Source organism: Saccopteryx leptura, chromosome 1, assembly GCF_036850995.1.
Source record: "Saccopteryx leptura isolate mSacLep1 chromosome 1, mSacLep1_pri_phased_curated, whole genome shotgun sequence".
Classification (NCBI taxonomy): domain Eukaryota; kingdom Metazoa; phylum Chordata; class Mammalia; order Chiroptera; family Emballonuridae; genus Saccopteryx; species Saccopteryx leptura.
The window spans coordinates 164,934,747-164,951,367 of record NC_089503.1 but is presented as its reverse complement, the minus strand read 5'-3'; the positions used below and the strand labels follow the sequence as shown (position 1 = coordinate 164,951,367).

At 42.9% G+C, this 16,621-nt stretch overlaps 1 protein-coding gene across 5 annotated transcripts in view; it reads right to left on the bottom strand.

Moving 5' to 3' along the window:
- Positions 1–3,295: 3,295 nt before the first annotated feature.
- Positions 3,296–16,621, bottom strand: part of DENND1B (DENN domain containing 1B) — a 158,494-nt gene continuing 145,168 nt past the window's right edge. For all 5 annotated transcript variants that reach the window (XM_066379884.1, XM_066379882.1, XM_066379883.1 and 2 more), the window contains 3 exons: positions 11,535–11,614; positions 10,428–10,644; positions 3,296–8,811 (listed from right to left, as the gene is read on the bottom strand). In XM_066379884.1, the coding sequence (XP_066235981.1) occupies positions 8,275–8,811; positions 10,428–10,644; positions 11,535–11,614 (834 nt within the window). In that variant the 3' untranslated portion in view covers positions 3,296–8,274. The remainder of the gene's footprint in view (positions 8,812–10,427; positions 10,645–11,534; positions 11,615–16,621) is intronic.

Genomic DNA, 16,621 nt, shown 5'->3' with positions numbered 1-16,621 from the left:
ATTCATTCAGTTCATTTGTATGATGAAAAAAAATCACCCAATGCATTGCAATTGGCACCAAGCACACAACCGTAACTGAAATCAAACACTGTATCAGAAGCATGGGGGAGACCCCACGGGGACCCAGAAGTCTGCACAGCAGACAGACGCTCCAAGAGGGAGCAGAAGAACTCCAGAGGGAGTGTTCTCATGTGGAAGGGTGGAGCAATGAGTGGCAGAGATGGGGAAGAGAGACGTCAGCCACAGAAATACTGGTCTGGTGACACTGAACATGGGACAGGATGAGGAAGGTTAAAAAAAATAATAAGTCCAGTGGCCCTGGCCGGTTGGCTCAGCAGTAGAGCATTGACTCCGGCATGTGGAAGTCCCAGGTTCAATTCCCGGCCAGGGCACACAGGAGAAGAGCCCCTCTGCTTCTCCATCCCTCCCCCTCTCCTTTCTTTCTATCTTTCTCTTCCCCTCCCACAGCCAGGGCTCCATTGGAGCAAAGTTTGCCTGGGTGCTGAAGATGGCTCCATGGTCTCTGCCTCAGGTGCTAGAATGGCTCCAGTTGCAACTGAGCAACACCCCAGATGGGCAGAGCATTGCCCCCTAGTGGGCATGCCGGGTAGATCCCAGTTGGGAGCATGTAGGAGTCTGTCTCTCTGCCTTCCTGCTTCTAACTTCAGAAAAATACAAAAAGAAAAAAAAAAGAATAATAATAAGTCCAGCCTACCAGCCAGGACACCCAAGACAAATCGCAAATGAAGATGTAGGGAATTAGGCTGAAATTCCGATGTTCCTGGCTCCATCATTCAAACCATCTTCAGTATCAAGATGAGGTTGCCATCTGCCAGACAAGGGGCCAGGGATCAAACGTGCCCAGGACACTCTCAAATAATTCAAATAGAAACACTTTAAGTGACCTCTACGTTCTTTCCTGCTATGCTAACACTTTAAAAATAATTACACAATCATGTAGACTAGAGCAACCCCTGGACCAAACACCAAGTGCCAGGTGCCCACACCTGAGTAATCAGTGTAAACCTTCAAATCCGTAATGGTCTCTGCTGTGAACATGGCACTTTTTAATGGACAACCATCTGTAAAGGAAAAGATTATGCTTGAATAACAAGTTTCACATTTACTCATCCAATAGGTTACAAGGGATCAAATGTTTAGATCTTTTAAAAGCACAAATAAGAATACTTCACTGTCCTATAATGTGAAAACCTTTACCCATAATTCAAGCAGAAATGGTTCCAGGTTTAACTTTCTCCAAGGCTCTGAGCTATGGATAAAAGTTCCTGAATACATGATTGTGTCTCTTTCTCCTCACTCCGTCAGATATCAGTTAGTTTGAGACTTGGAATGTTACTATTACTAAAGCCCAACACCAGTTTTGCTTTGTCTGATAGGACTCTTTAGCAGAAGGCCATTTCCAAGGGAAGGGATGTTTTATTTATCACACTCACTCAAGAGTCAAGAGAGCTCTGAGATCCTCCCAAAGTTCTGCCGTGGTGGATTCCTCCTGTTTTGTCCAATTTCATTCAACACGTGCATTCGACATCTGTGATGAGCCTGGTGCTGTGCTAAGAATTGGATATTCAAAGATGAACAGAAAAAACATCTGCTTTCAAGGGAATGACTTACTGGAGGGTAGACCGGCCATGTCCGTGTGGAAATCAAATTAACTCACACACACGTACATTAGTTGATTAATTTCCCCCCCTCTGATTCCCAACATACAGCTTTGAGCAACAGACACAAACCCAACATTTGTTTGAGCTGCTTGTGAGACGGGGTCTGGGGAAGGTGGTATATGTAAGTGGACAGTCACAAAACAAGGGGGTAATCGTGACAGGAAAAGTTACGCCAGAAGCTGGGTGGCCCTCACTAAGAAGGTGGGGGGAGGGTAAAATAGTTATAATTTCTAGAATTGTAGCTTCATTCCACTTAGAATATCTAGGAAAATGACATTATCAACCCTGTATTTCTGAATTCTATCTTGTGTGAATAATGACAACTTTGTTCCTCAATCTTTAAACATGCTTATTTTAATAGGAGTTTGGCTTTTGCTTCTGTTGGAACCATCACAGCACTTGGATGAGAAGGCCACCCTTCTATAGAAGTCTCTGAAGTTCTATTCATAAACTCTTTTCTTTCTGTTCTCAGTTCTCAAAAAAAAAAAAAGTCAATAAATACAGTTGTTTCACATGGATGATCCTGTCTGATACACTCAGTGGCACTACATACACCTTGCCTACGATTACAGAGTGTCATAAAACCCGTCTGCCATCCCTGTCAGGAAGATGTGGGCTTGAGTTTGCAATGAAGCAGAGCTGAGGTGGAAATGGTAGGGTCCTTCCATCGGTCACCTAGAAAAATGAAGGGGACACCTGCCCAATTACCAAAGAAGAGCCACCGGCCATGCAAAGTTTTGATCACGACCAATTTTATTTCATAACGGCATTTTGTTGGGCACTTTACGGTAACATTGTTCATTCGATATTTATTTCTGCATATTTTTAAAAGTTCCCCAAACAATCCTTGTACACACAAGGTTCTCCTAGTAGTACTCAGCGTTAGAGATGACTTAACCTGTAGCCTCAAGGATGCAAGAAAAATGTCGCGAGTCTTAGTGCCGGCTGGATTTTTTAAAGATGTCTGTCACCCTGTCCAGCAAAAGGCTCAGTCGTTTTACACAGTGATTTCTTTAAAGCAAAAGAAAACAAGCTTTGGGAAAGTGTAAGTGGGAACCTCTCACGTGCCTTTTATGTTAAAAGAAAATGAAATAAAAGCTTGATGCCATTTAAGCTGTAGGTCTCATGCACGTCTTACTTGTTCGCTGTTTCAGGCGTGGCTCTGAGTACTGAATGGCAGCCGATGCCAGAAATCTTGTTTTTGGTATCCGATGATTCAATGGCTCTCAAAATAACCAATGGCAGTGGAGTGAGGCTCCCTGAAGGCTGCTGGCTTCATGCATGTGGTACCGTTAGCATGCACTGAGTTCTACTTCTGTCCCATCCTTAACAGCACAGAACCGACCAGAGGGCGACCAACTGGCTCATGTCCCTCAATGTCCCCTGTTGTGCAACATGAACAAATGCCCTCATAGAAAACTGAAATGACAGACACAAAGGGACGTTGAGGTTTCTCACATCAAAGAGGTAATCATTGGTGACGCGGCAACCTTTTAAGACACACGATTGTAATAGTTTAAGATTCCTTCACTTCCCTCAAGGATGGTCTAAAAAAAAAGACATAGCGTTCTGGATAGACAGCATCCAGGCCACGTGACTGTTCCGTTCCTTGATTTCCTTTTTTTTTTTTTTTTGGTATATTTGCATATTGCATCCAGAGCTACATATTGTCCACAGTGCTTTCCTGCCTGATTCAAGTATCATCAAAGTAGAAACCCGGAGAAGCTGTTAAGGATCAACAAACTGTACACTGTACAAAAATCAACCTCATTTACAGACAGGCCAAAAGTGTTGGTGATGCCCTGTGTAAATTTTTGACTCAAGATTTATACCAAAAGAGAATACAATTGACAGGATGGGTGGACATCACCGTACCAACGCTGTTTAGGCTTACACAGTGCGGACTGGGTATTGGTTACACGGCCGCATGTGGGATCAGCATGTTGCATACATACATTTGCATTTAAAGTAACAATATTGTTAACACTAATCTAAGGTGCAGGATGTTCTTATTGCATATTTATTGTTGCTGAGGCAGTTAGTTATAATGCAGTATCCATAATTATTTTAAATAAACAAAAACATTTCTCCTGCCAACAATACAAAGACAATTTTTTCCTCTCTAAAATCACCTAGGATGTTGCTACATACAGTTTTACACAAACACTGAAAAACATGACCTTAAGGCTTCTGCTGGGACAGCAGATGTGCGTATTTATCCCAACTAAATGATGCAAAAGAAATATTGCACAAAATTCTATTCCTTTCCAAATAAAATAGGCTTCTTTCTAAATACACACACTTTTCTAGCATGACCAAATCAAAACGTGAACTGCTTGGATTTTACGTAAGCTTTTAAGAAACAGATGCTAAAATGGGCTCAATGTAAGGAAGAGACCAGTTACTTTCAGAGTTTGAAAGAACTGCTTTCCATCTCATGAAGCGCTTTGGAGCAATTAGGTTCGGGTATTCGTCTGACATTCTTACAGCCTGATCTACAGAAATCTATCCAGAATCAAGGCCTTTTTATGCTAAACAAAATGGAATTTGCATCCAAAAGTGTATTCATGGAAATAATTTTTTTCCCTGAAAAATGCAGATTTCTTTTTTCTAGAAAAGCTACAGATATTGAGAATATTCACAGCTTTCTTCTCTTGATTAGAAGCCTACTTCTTCTCCCTATTTAAGAAACAATTAATTCATCAGCATTACTGTGTCCTATTATTAGGGCATGAGCACAAAATGCCAGAGAAAGCCCTGGTCTCCTTCTGTTTCCATTTAAAAGGGAGGGGACTGATTCTAGAGAAAGCTGTAACCAAGACAAAGACAGGGACCCTTGGATTCCCAGCCACGTGCCTCCACACCCCTGGGGTAATCCCAAGTGTCACAAGGACCATTATTCCATTATAATTCCAGACCCTACGCCCCCCGATTGGAGGACTGAGCATCAGTGGAGGTGAAAAATCAGACACACAAGACACTCAGTTTCTATCTCCAGAATCTGTCCTTTAAAAATAGGCTTCTTAGCTAGCAGCATTATTTTAGGTACTTCATATAATCATACAGAAAGTTCACGAAGTCAGAAATGGTACTGTGGTTCTGAACGCAGAGCATGTTTTTTGATCAAGCAGCTTGGAAAGACATTTTGGTGTTAGAATCTTGGGTTAATAACATCTAAGCAGAATTCATTATTATTATTATTACTATTATTATTATTATGAAGATTTGCAATTCCTTTTCTGTTTAACTGGTTCCTTCACAGCAGGGACTATGTCAATCATTTTATTTCCCGATGTCCTCATCAGGGACTGTACCTTGCATAGGACTGGTACAAACAGTCCATAAATATTTCCTAAATGAATGAGTTATTAATTTTTAATCATGAAAACAATCATGCTATGTAATTTGGTGCCTTTCTAAAATACACTAAAGTAGGAAACCACTGGAAGATACTACCTAACAACTCTCCCTGAACAAACCACTAGCTCCTGAACTCACACACCACTCTTCCACCCCCCCTGAAATACCACAGCTATGGTGTGGAAGGGCAAAGCGTAAACACCAGGGTGGGACTCGGGGGGGAGCCAAGGTTCTGTTAGAGGACATGGGAAGACCTTGAACCCGAGCCAGAAGACTCTCTCAGTTATATACGTCTGTTTCTTCTTCGGAACAATAACTAAAAAGAAATCAAACAGCAGGGGTATTTACAAATATTTGGCTTACTTGTAATAGATAACAGGAACCCAGCAGAAAATGACACTTTTGTCCCTTTCAGACCTCACTTACATTTCACTCCCCAGTACGGCAGTGGATGTGGGGAGAATGGGTGAAACGTGGGGGAGGTCTCCTCACACCCACCACCATCCTGGTTTTTAAGGGCAGACTCAGAACATTCAAAATGTTCAAGTTTTGAAATACTAAGGCTTGCTACCAGTCTTTTAGGGTTGCTGTTATTGTTTTTTTCCCAAGGATGATAACCTATAGAGTTTCCATCTTTGCTTGTGTTTCGGATGTGGACTCTAGCAGCTGACTTTGTATGTGAAGTAAGGCACAGACAGACCCAGTTTAGAATACCATTGACAGAAGTGTGGCCGGTGACTGGAGGCTGAGTACCCACCAAGCTACATAGGAATTTGGTCAGACATCTGAGGTGGCAGCTGGAAAGAGGAACCAAACTTTCTGGGGCCATGGTGTTTCCAGAGGGAATGAACAAGTGCCCCACGCCTGCTGGTGCCACAATCATGAGTACTTTCCCCTGCAGACTGAATTCTGAAGAGAACAGAAGAATACATCATTCCAATATTTATATTAAAAGGCTGCTCTGCATTCTTTTTTAAAATGATGATGGAGTTATTTGCTGAGCAGGTTAACAACCAGACTGACCTCTTTTTTCTTTTTTATTCCCTTCCCACTGAATGCAGCTTTTCTGATAAATGGACATCTCTTATTACATCCATCCATAGAGCAAGATGGAATTTTTTAATCAGTATATAAAAACTGAATTTGACAAGAACCTTGAGTCTTACTTTTAGTGGTTAAAAAAAGATAATAAAAAAAAAACTTTTCTTCCTCAATATATACAGGGTCACTCTTACAAGGAAAACCAGGTAAGTCTTCCATTATAAACATGTGTGAATAATTAATTGTTCCAAATAAAACATATCCATTTAGATTTCAGAATGTAGTTGAAAAAAGAAAAAAACTTGGGTCATCTTCTTTCAATTATTTAAAAACCGACCTGAATATTTTTAAGCAATGTTGTTTTTGTTTTTTTTTAACAAACCCCCTTCTGACATTTTCTTTACCTAAAAGTTAAATTCTTCCAGTAAATATTTTAGAGGACAGTCCCAGTGGGGTTCTTGAATGATTTTCTCAAAATCCTCTTCTAAAATGACCATTTTTAGAAAGTAATCATAACTGGAATGCGCAAAGCAGACACAGTGAACAGACTGGTAGCCAATCAGCCCTAACATCACTGGGCTTTTTGCCCTATCAATCTAGCCTCTCACCATTCAATCAATACATGACTCCTATTCTGATGAGTTTGAGAGAGGAGACAAGTCTCCCATGCAGAATTCCAAGTGAGTTATGTAGATCCTGTGCCCAGAAGAAGAGGAAACAGCGGTTCCCTTCCAAGACCATAGAAGGAAAGGGCAGGGGGCAGAGCACCTGCACAGTGGAGAAATCTAACACACACAGCCTTAGCCAGGTGATCAAGTTCAACGCTAATATCCACATTCACATGGCCGGCTGGGCCCTTCAGGTGATGTGATGAAAACAGTCCTTTACTTCTGGGAACCTCCTCCCTCAAATCCACCGCCCCTGTGGAATCATGAGAAAACTATCACATGAATTCCAACAGAGGGGGGGCTTCCTACTATAGATCTGACCAGGACGCCTCACAGCAGTCAAGGTCACCAGAAACCAGGGAAGTCTGAGCAACTATCACAGCCAAGTGGGGGGGCGGGGCAGGAGCGTCAAAGAAGACGTGACAACCAAATGTCACGTGCTCTCCTGGATGGGATCCTAGGACAGAAAAAGGACAACAGGGGGAAACTGAAGAAAGCACGGACCATCAAAACTGATTCCCTGTGACGAATGTGCTGCACTAACGTGACGTGCGTACAAGAGACCTGGTGCTCAGGGATGGAGAGCGACTCTCTGTCCTCTCGTCATCATTTTTCTATCACTCGAACACTTCTGAAATATCAAGCCAATCACTTCAGAAAGTAAATGTGAGGTGACAGAAACAATTTAGATCATTATTAGGTAAGGGGAGACAACTAGAACCATTTTTTTAAAAATCAGGACAGTTTATATGGCATTTGGCTTTCTGAGGGAGGACTCCTAGAAAGTTAAGGGTACAGAGAGATGGGGAAACAATGACAGTGTCTCATGTGTAAACCAGAGTATTTAACTTCACATTGTCATTCATGCACATCACTAAATGAAGGGGTGGTGGACCTGGGGACTCTGTGACACGTGGCTACCCACCATGTCCACAGAGCGCTTTTATAACTAGAAAAAAAAAGAATTTTGTCCTTGATTCAATGACTAGGAAAGGCATTATTGCTCTGCAGGACACGTATAACTTATCTCTGAGAATTTACAAGCACTCCCATAAATTAGTTAAGTATGCTAACTAGAGGCGTTAAGATTAAGGCAATTAGTGGGTTAATCGTGTCAGCAGTTCCAGGGTCATTCCGGATCAGGGTTCATACCTTGATCAGTTCATGCTCAACCAGACTAATACAGTAGCGACTGGTTAGGTGCAGGGGTTATATACACATACTTAATTTAAATAAAAGGAACAGCATGAAGCACCAATGCTGGGAAATCATAGGTTCAACAGATACCTTCAACACACATACAAACTAGTACCTGATTTAAGAGCACAGTAAAGAGTTACACTTAAAAATCAATGGGTCATATGTACCCAGGAGATCAAGTGATCCTCCAAATGAAAAGTGATTTGTAGACAGTCACCAAAGCTGTCATTCCTACAAAGTACTGTATACTGTATCAATGACACAGAACCCTAAAGCGTCTCCAGAGACACCTGGAAGCAAGAGACTGACTCTTCATTGTTGACTTAAGCTTGGTTTCCACCTGTGTGTTCGCTCGAAATCTTCAAGTCCTGTTGGAAGGCAGACGTCATGTGACACAATGACACTACCTCGCTGAGTAGTCCAATGTCTTCGGAAGACTCTTTGGCTTCTTTCCCTTCTTTCTCCCAAGGAACTGAAGTGGATGGACGTCGCCCAACGCTGGGGGTCAGTAGATCATCCGAAACCTGCCTTAGTGTTTCCTCCTTCTCTGTTTTTCCTTTCCCGGCCTGGGAGACTTCTGGAGAAGCGAGCGAGGCATATAGTTCGGAAGGGGCAGCTGGCTCCTCCAGCTCCAGGGGCCCGCTCACACGGTCCACACTGAGGGGCTTGGCGTGGTTTTCCTCCTTCAGGATGAATAGGGTATTTGTCAGGCTGCTCAGGGAGACCCGCTTCCGAGGGGATGGAGGGAGGTGCCTGCCGTGAAGGGCACTGTCGTCCTGCCCGAGATGCCAGTCGGCCTGGTCCCCACACCCACTGCAGAGGATGGCTAGGTCATTCTCACTCGGCGCGTTGGACTTATTCTGAAAGAGGAAACAACACCTTCAGGAGAATTTTGATAAAACGATAACATGATGTTAGCAATTATGTGGGGGTTTTTTTCATTTTGAAACAACATCACTATCTTTCAAGACTGGGAACTTGAACTCCCCTCATCCCTTCAGAAGGGATTCACCATCCCTTCGCAGTTAATTCTATATACCTCCCTACCACTTTGTTACCACGAAGGAAACCAGAGGGGTGTTGTTTCCACATCCTTGCAACTGTAGCCTATAAAGTTCCAAGGAGACTGACTCTAAGTGCTGGGGAGGATGAGGATTCGAGAAAGGAAGAAAGGGAAGCCTCCGCACTGAGGGTGGGAATGCGCATTGCTGATGCCACCATGGGATTCCGTGTGGAGGCTCCTCAAAGAACAGAACATGGCACTGTCTTCTGACCCAGTGCTTCCACTTCTGGGAACGTCTCCAGAGGGAATGGAACCACTATCCTGACGCTGGAGCTGCACCCACCTGTGTTCGCTGCAGTGTGTTCACAACAGTGAAGACACGGCAACGACCTAAATGTCCACTGATGGGTGGACGGATGGAGGAAGAAAAATGGGATGTCATTCAGCCTTAAAAGGTAGAAAACTTTGCCTCTGTGGACAACATGGATAAACCCAGAAGGCACGTGCTCCATGATCTCACTGACATGTAGGTAAGAGTCCGACTCATGGAGGTGGAGAGTGGGGGCTGCCAGAGCCTGGGGGTGGGGTGGGGGGGCAGGAGATAGGGGCAGAGGTTGATCCAAGGGTACGTTTCAGTTATGACCATGAGTACCATCTGGAGACCAAACGATCAGCACCATGACTACGGTTAACAGTACTGTACCTAAAATTTACTAAGAGGGTAAATCCCAAATGCTCTCCCCTCAAAAAAGGGAAAGAAAATGTAACCATGTCAGGTGATAGATATGCTAATTAGTTGACTGTGGTCAGCATGTCACAAGGCACATGCCTATGAAAACACCCAGTTGTACTCTCTGAATATATACAATTTTTATTTGTCAATTATACCTCAATAAAGCTGGAAATAAAGTAAAATAAAAAGAATTTGCCAAGCCACCCCCCCCCAAAAAAAAAACCCAGGTAATCAGAGTACACAATCAATGCCAAGTTCTGGAATTATTGATATGGACAGTCATTCTTCTATCTCTAGTGTTTCTAAAGCATTCAGTTCAAGTTGTTGGAAGCATTGCTCAATTTTGAAGCAGAACAATAAAAAATTACTTGAAATAGTACACTTGTTAAAAAAATTTTAAGACCAAGGAAATAGAGAAAAAATAAAAGTGGGGACATTTCACATTTTAAAAAAATCTCTGGAAAGGAACTATAAAATTAGATTGTCATAAAATGTTGCCACTTGACCAAAGAATTTGAATGAATGACAGTCGCTTCCAGAACGGGTTCAATGAAAGGGAAACCACTAGAATTCTGTTACTGGAAATACTTCCTGATGGTTAAATTTGATCATATCTTTGTCGTGTTGACATCTACCTATTAGACGTTAAAGACGTCTACAAACTAAGACTATAGCATCAGGCTATAGGCAGTAAGGGTAAGAAGGTCTTTTTGCAATTTGATATCCAGAAGCGCACTAACCATGGGCTGGTAGTCAATATCATCCATGGACCTGAAGAAGTCCAAGCTTCGGGCCGCGGCCAGCTTCCCCTGGTCTGCGCTGTGCGTGCTCAGTGTGTCCAGGATCTCTCCGAGCAGGTCCATCTCCCCGGAGTAAGGGGTCTTGGCTCTGGGCTCAACAGAGTCATCACTATCGTAAAAATAAGCAGGGGCTTCTTCACCATCTTCAGATGACAACCTGAAGGGAGACAGGGCACACTCGGATGGTTGTACAACCGTCCGTGCGGCTCTTACACCACCTCTCACCATGCACAAGCACATTACGTCCGCAGAACAAGAACATGGATAACAGGTTCATGGCCAAAGCCTACACAGTGATGTCTATACCACTTCCCAGACCGCCCATTCTGATGGTCTAATGTAAGAACAAACAGAAGAAAAGTTTACGGCGCCTCCATCAAACAGGAAGCAGGGGATTCACACCAGGCCAATGAATTTTGCAGGATTTAGGACACCAGCCTTAGAAATAGCAGACTGTCCACATTTGCGATAGTCAAGTTCATGTCCAATATTTTTATATGGTTCTTCCTGTACTGATTTATTCACTGGTCTTAGAGAAGAACACACCTTCCCTTATAGAGACAAAGATATATTTAATAATAATTAAAAAAAGGTCTATTTGTCACCCTTGTGTCTTAAAATTAAGAAGTCAAATGTATACTATTATTAATTCCCTTATTTTGGAATAAAACTGATTTTCAACACATATTAAACTTTCCTTGTCTGATAGCACCACAGACTTAAGTCTCTCCCCACTCACCCCCCCCCCCCCCCACTGTCTGGTTCCGACTGAGTGCTATCTCCGCCCCTCCTCATGGAAGAGCTGGGTTCTGACTTGGGCGGGTTCACCCATGTCGCAGACATCACCGTAGGCATTGTTGCTTGTCCCACCTCAAGGTTTATCCCCCACAAGATGCCCACAAGCATGGGTTTCTTTTGCTAAGGAGTGATAATACAAGGGAGCTCTATGTGATCGCTGAGCACGCACGCTCTACGGCATATCCTTTGGAATCTACGACTTGTGCACTAAGCCACATCGCTCAGTAGGACACCAAAGCCAGTACTGACTTGCTGGACCGTTCCTCCTCCTCGTCTTCGTCATCGTACAGAGCGCCATCCAGGCTTTTCAGAGGCCTTTTTAATCGTCCCTAAGAGAGAGGGGTCGATGACAAGTGGGCATTAGGCAAGTAAATCTCTTCCACAACGTGTAAAGGGAGACTTTGACTGGATAGGGAACACTTTGAAAAGCAATATGCTGCATTCGGGGTTTTTGAACACAACCCAACAGCTGGTCAAGCTGAGCAGGAAGAAGGAGTCAGAGATGACTTACCTCAACCCTTACTCAACCTCAAACCAACAAACCAAAAACAAACCACAGGATGGAACGTGTGGGAGTCACAGGCGCAACCACCCAGGAGGTCGATCCCTGTTTGAGGGATGCTTGACTTACAATCAATTAGATTAACATTCAAGACAAAAGTAAGTGGCAGCTTGTTTAACCAAAACATCACCAGCCCCTTGAGCTTGACCAAACCCAGATCACATCTGTGCCACTATGTCTGGTGGGTCAGGATGCAGGTGCAATGCCTTCCGGGGAAGTAAAGAATTGCTTGCACCATGCTGAGAACACTCAACACAGGGCACAAAGACCCGGTCACCCTTCTGTAAATGAGAGTCTTTCTGGAAGCAAATAAGCTTCAACTGCAGAAAACATGTTGCGTGTTCTTCAGGGTGGTGACACAGAGCCAATCCCACTCCCTCCCTCTCTTTATCTGGATTCATACATTGCAGACACAGCATTATAGGAAACCTGAACTCTAAATGAGACAGAGACTGAACTCTAAGTGACTGCGATGGAGAAAAAACAATCTCAATACACACAATAAAAATAATATATATATATATATACATCTTTTTATACAACTGACTATAGCTTTTGGGAAGGGGAGCAGATCTTTTTATCTCTCTAAACTAGAAAGATAATAAATACACACAGCTGCTGTCAGTGGAATGCATTGTGCATATGGTATGTGTTCAGAGAAAAATATTATTCCGGTTCCGATCTGGATGGAAATCTTACAGTAATGAGCATTCAGAGGGAGAGAGCTTCCAAGCATCAATAAACAAACACTGATCATGAATTATTAACCACAGCTCCCCAAAATACATACTGAGACGGTCATAACATGGCCTCAATTTGGGAACAGATGCTTTTTTAAAAAAAGATGATTACGAGACAGATGAAGAATTACAGCTACAAGCAGACAACATACTGAAACTATTGCAACCAAAATAATAATAATAATATTTAATAATAATAATAATAATAAGATGTCTAGGACAAAAAACCCTACAAATATTTTTTCAAAGTTCTGGGAAAGGATATGACATAGTCCACACACCTGGAAAAGGAGTGGACATCCAGGTCAGCCTGCCTCCCTAGCTTGTGTCTTTTGTTGTGTCTTTTGTTGTCACTAAAGCTTTTCTGTTTTCTGAATGTTGAAACATATGTAGCTTTTTCTATAACTGTTTATGAAAAGGGGAGGAAAAACTTTATTTCTTCCGGACCAGAGCCCTACAAAGAGGCAGCTTTCTTTAATTTATGGCCACAAGACACGAGATGGTGACACTGTGTTTAGCTACCTCCAATGTTTAGGAAGCGTTAACAGATGGTAATGGCATTGTCTGGGTGTTCATAAAGTTAGCCAGCAGCCTCTTTTAATTATACATTTCAAGCTTTTCAAGTTCTGATTATTTAAAACATGATTAACATTTTAGGAAATGAGGTAATCGAGTTAATAATTAAGTCACAGGGAAAAATAAAAGTTACATATTTTAGTCCTTGACATCACAGTGAATTTTACAATCTCAGGCAAAACCCTCTGGTCTGTTATTTGATGGATGCTGACATTAGCAATCAAATCTACCTTGGAGATTAATACACGCATTCAACTAACACCTCATTTAGGCAAATAATACGTACATGCGCTGTTTCTGCCAAATGAAATACAATCCCTTCGCCCATTAAAACATCTCGCAATATACACAAAATAAAAAGACACAACAAAACTTAGCCAGGAGGCTGTCTCTCCAAACTTCAAATCATCATCTTACCATTTTATCTTTGAAAACTAAGTATCATTTTGGGACCCAAGAAGCAGGTTTAGAACTTGGTGCAGCTATCACTTGAACAAAAGTAGTTTCACCTGTCACCCAAGACTGTGCCACATTAGCAGATAACCATCAGCATTCGTGATGTTCTTGGGAGCCAGTCCCAGACATGTCAGAGGGGAATCCTCCTGCATGCACAAGACATTGTAAGCACACAGAGTAAGTAGAGTGTTACACCACCCTCTGCAAAGGACTAAAAACAAGATGGAGAGCCAGGTGGCATGCCTCCTCCAATGGGCTCCAGTGGGTTCCAAATACATGTGGTTCTAAAATGAAATCCAGCCTGACTGGGCGGTGGCGCAGTGGATAGAGCATAGGACTGGGATGTGAAGGACCCAGATTCAAGATCCCGAGGTCACCAGCTTGAGCGCGGGCTCATCTGGTTTGAGCAAGGCTCACCAGTTTGGACCCAAGGTCACTGGCTTGAGCAAGGGGTCACTTGGTCTGCTGTAGCCTCCCGGTCAAGGCACATATGAGAAATCAATCAATGAACAACTAAGGAGCCACAACGAAGAATTGATGCTTCTCATCTCTCTCCCTTCCTGTCTGTCTGTCCCTATCTGTCCCCCTCTCTGTCTTCTGTCTCTGCCACACACACAAAAAAAGAAAGAAATCCAGCTCCCATGGAAACACAAGTCAAGGTCACAGATAGGAGAACCCACGGCATTTTGGAAGTCAAGCCCTTGCAAAAACAAGGGACGCTGAATAAGAAGGTGAAGAAATACAAAATGGTAAAGGAAAAGCTGTCAGCGTGGAGTGTAATCTAGTAGAGAAGAAAACCGGGCCTGAGAAGCTTCACCTACGGCAAGACATTGAATGCAATCAAGGACATGGGCTGGTAAACAATGGGAGAGAAGAGCATTACCATTGAAGGAAAACCCAGAAGCAAACATACAGAGGATGTTACAGGGGCAGAGAGCCCACATCACAGAACCAATGAACTCCGGGTTTTGTTTAGCTGCAAGAAGCAAGATGAGGGTTTCCCTCCCTTTCACTATGATGGTTTAATGGTTTCCATCAGTCCACCAGGCAGCAGAAGGCTGAGAGTCATTCCCGGTGCAGGAGCCTGTGACTCATGCAGTTATCATATTTGTCACTAGATGGCAGACAGACCTCAATAAGGCAACATGCTGGATAAACTGAAATTCATCAGGGGGTTAGTGGGTAGAGGGGGGCGGGAATAAGAGAGAGAGGCAGAAGAATGGGCAAATAGAACTTTTTAGACTTTTTTAAATTAAGATGCTTGTACAATGTGTATTTTTTGAAAGAAAGGACTCTGTGCTACTCTCCCCGTTTTCGAGTTGGAGTAACTGAGGCCCAGAAGTGTTCTCTTGCGAACCCAAAGCCTACAGCAAACCCCTGTGCGTACATATTCTGCAACCTAGCACAAGAAAAAAAAAGAACTTGCATGAAATAATATGAGAATATATTTAAAAACTCTGCTATGCAGCATTATAATGGCAATACCTTAAAAAGGCATGCAGGGCACAAAATGTAAAGGGCTTTGAAAGTTCACGTGGCGTCGTTTTCACAGGTGGAAAACCACAGCACAGATAGATCTCGGTGACTTACACACAAGTCACTGGCTTCAGTCTGTACGTCAGGAGTATTATAGGCTTTGTTTCATTAAGTATCCACTTTACAACCAATTTGGGGGAATGCTTTTCCCTATTTTACAAATTGGGGAACCAAAGAAACGTGTCTTTGGGCAAGATGAGACCACTAGGGCTCTATTCCAGGTGTCTCAACTACCCCAGACCAGAAGAGCTCTTTCCATTACAATTACATTGGACAAGGAGACTCTGAAGAAACCACTGTCTGAGAACGAACCTGAGAAAGACTCTGAAAGTGGCAAGTGTTAACCTCATCTGTGCAGCCAGGGATGGTCACAGAATACTCAAGGGTGACAATGTTCCAGATAAACAGTGGCAGGGTGGAGGTCCATTGGTGCAGTCACTGCAGAAAACAGTGTGAAGGATCTAAAAGAATTAAAAGTAGAACTGCCACACCATCCGGCAATGCCATCTCTGGGTTAGCTGAAGGGAAGGAAATCATCTCACAGAGACAGCCACCTCCAGTGTTCATGGCAGCATCCCTCACCAAGCCGGCGCATGGGAGCTGTCTGAGGTCCACCAGTGGGTGAGTGCGTATCTGGTATTCCGGCCCAGGACTGTTTTACTCCAGAGCCTATGATGTGTACACTCCCACATGGGGTCTATTTAGTGACCAGGGCAATGTCAAGAAGTGAAGAGAAAGAGTGACTACAAAGGTCAACAAAAGAAAGTGTTTCTGAATTTGTCCATGATGGCCCCAAACAAGGTAAGAGAAGGCAAGTGAACTCAAAAGCAGACCCAGGATGTCGTAGTCTTTAGAGGAAGATTCCTTGGAGGACATGACCTTGGAATCTGTCGACAAGTACAGAGTACATATTCAGGTAGTTTGTGTCGGACTGAGTTAGCTAGACTCCATTATGGGGTAAGTCCATTGGGTACACAGTGCAAGACAAACAGCATTAATGGAAGATTATTTTAATAACCATCCAGTTGGGGACTATACTAAAATTAGACTAAAGAAATCCTCATGTTAGATTTTAGGGATAGAATATATGAAGTCAGAACTGATCCTTTTACTGAGCCCGGTAATTGATGGTAGGAAGTTTCCTTTAGGTAGCTTTGACTTCCTTCAGGAAGTTTAATTTGGTAAAATCCTGCATAAAGTCATTCTAAAAACACAGCAGTACTTTGGAGTTCATCTCTCCATTGTTGATCAGAGACTATATAAAAACCTGTCCAATGGCAAGACTGGAGCTGCCATTCTGACCCTCACTGAAAGGAGTGATGTGGGAAGGTTTCACCAGTCACCTGTGTCTATATGCAATATGGCTGGCAATTGTTGATATGTTCAAGCCAACTTTTACGATGCTTAATGTAACTATGTTAACCATAAATATTTAAAATATATTGTTTTGTTGTTTTTTCTCTTCT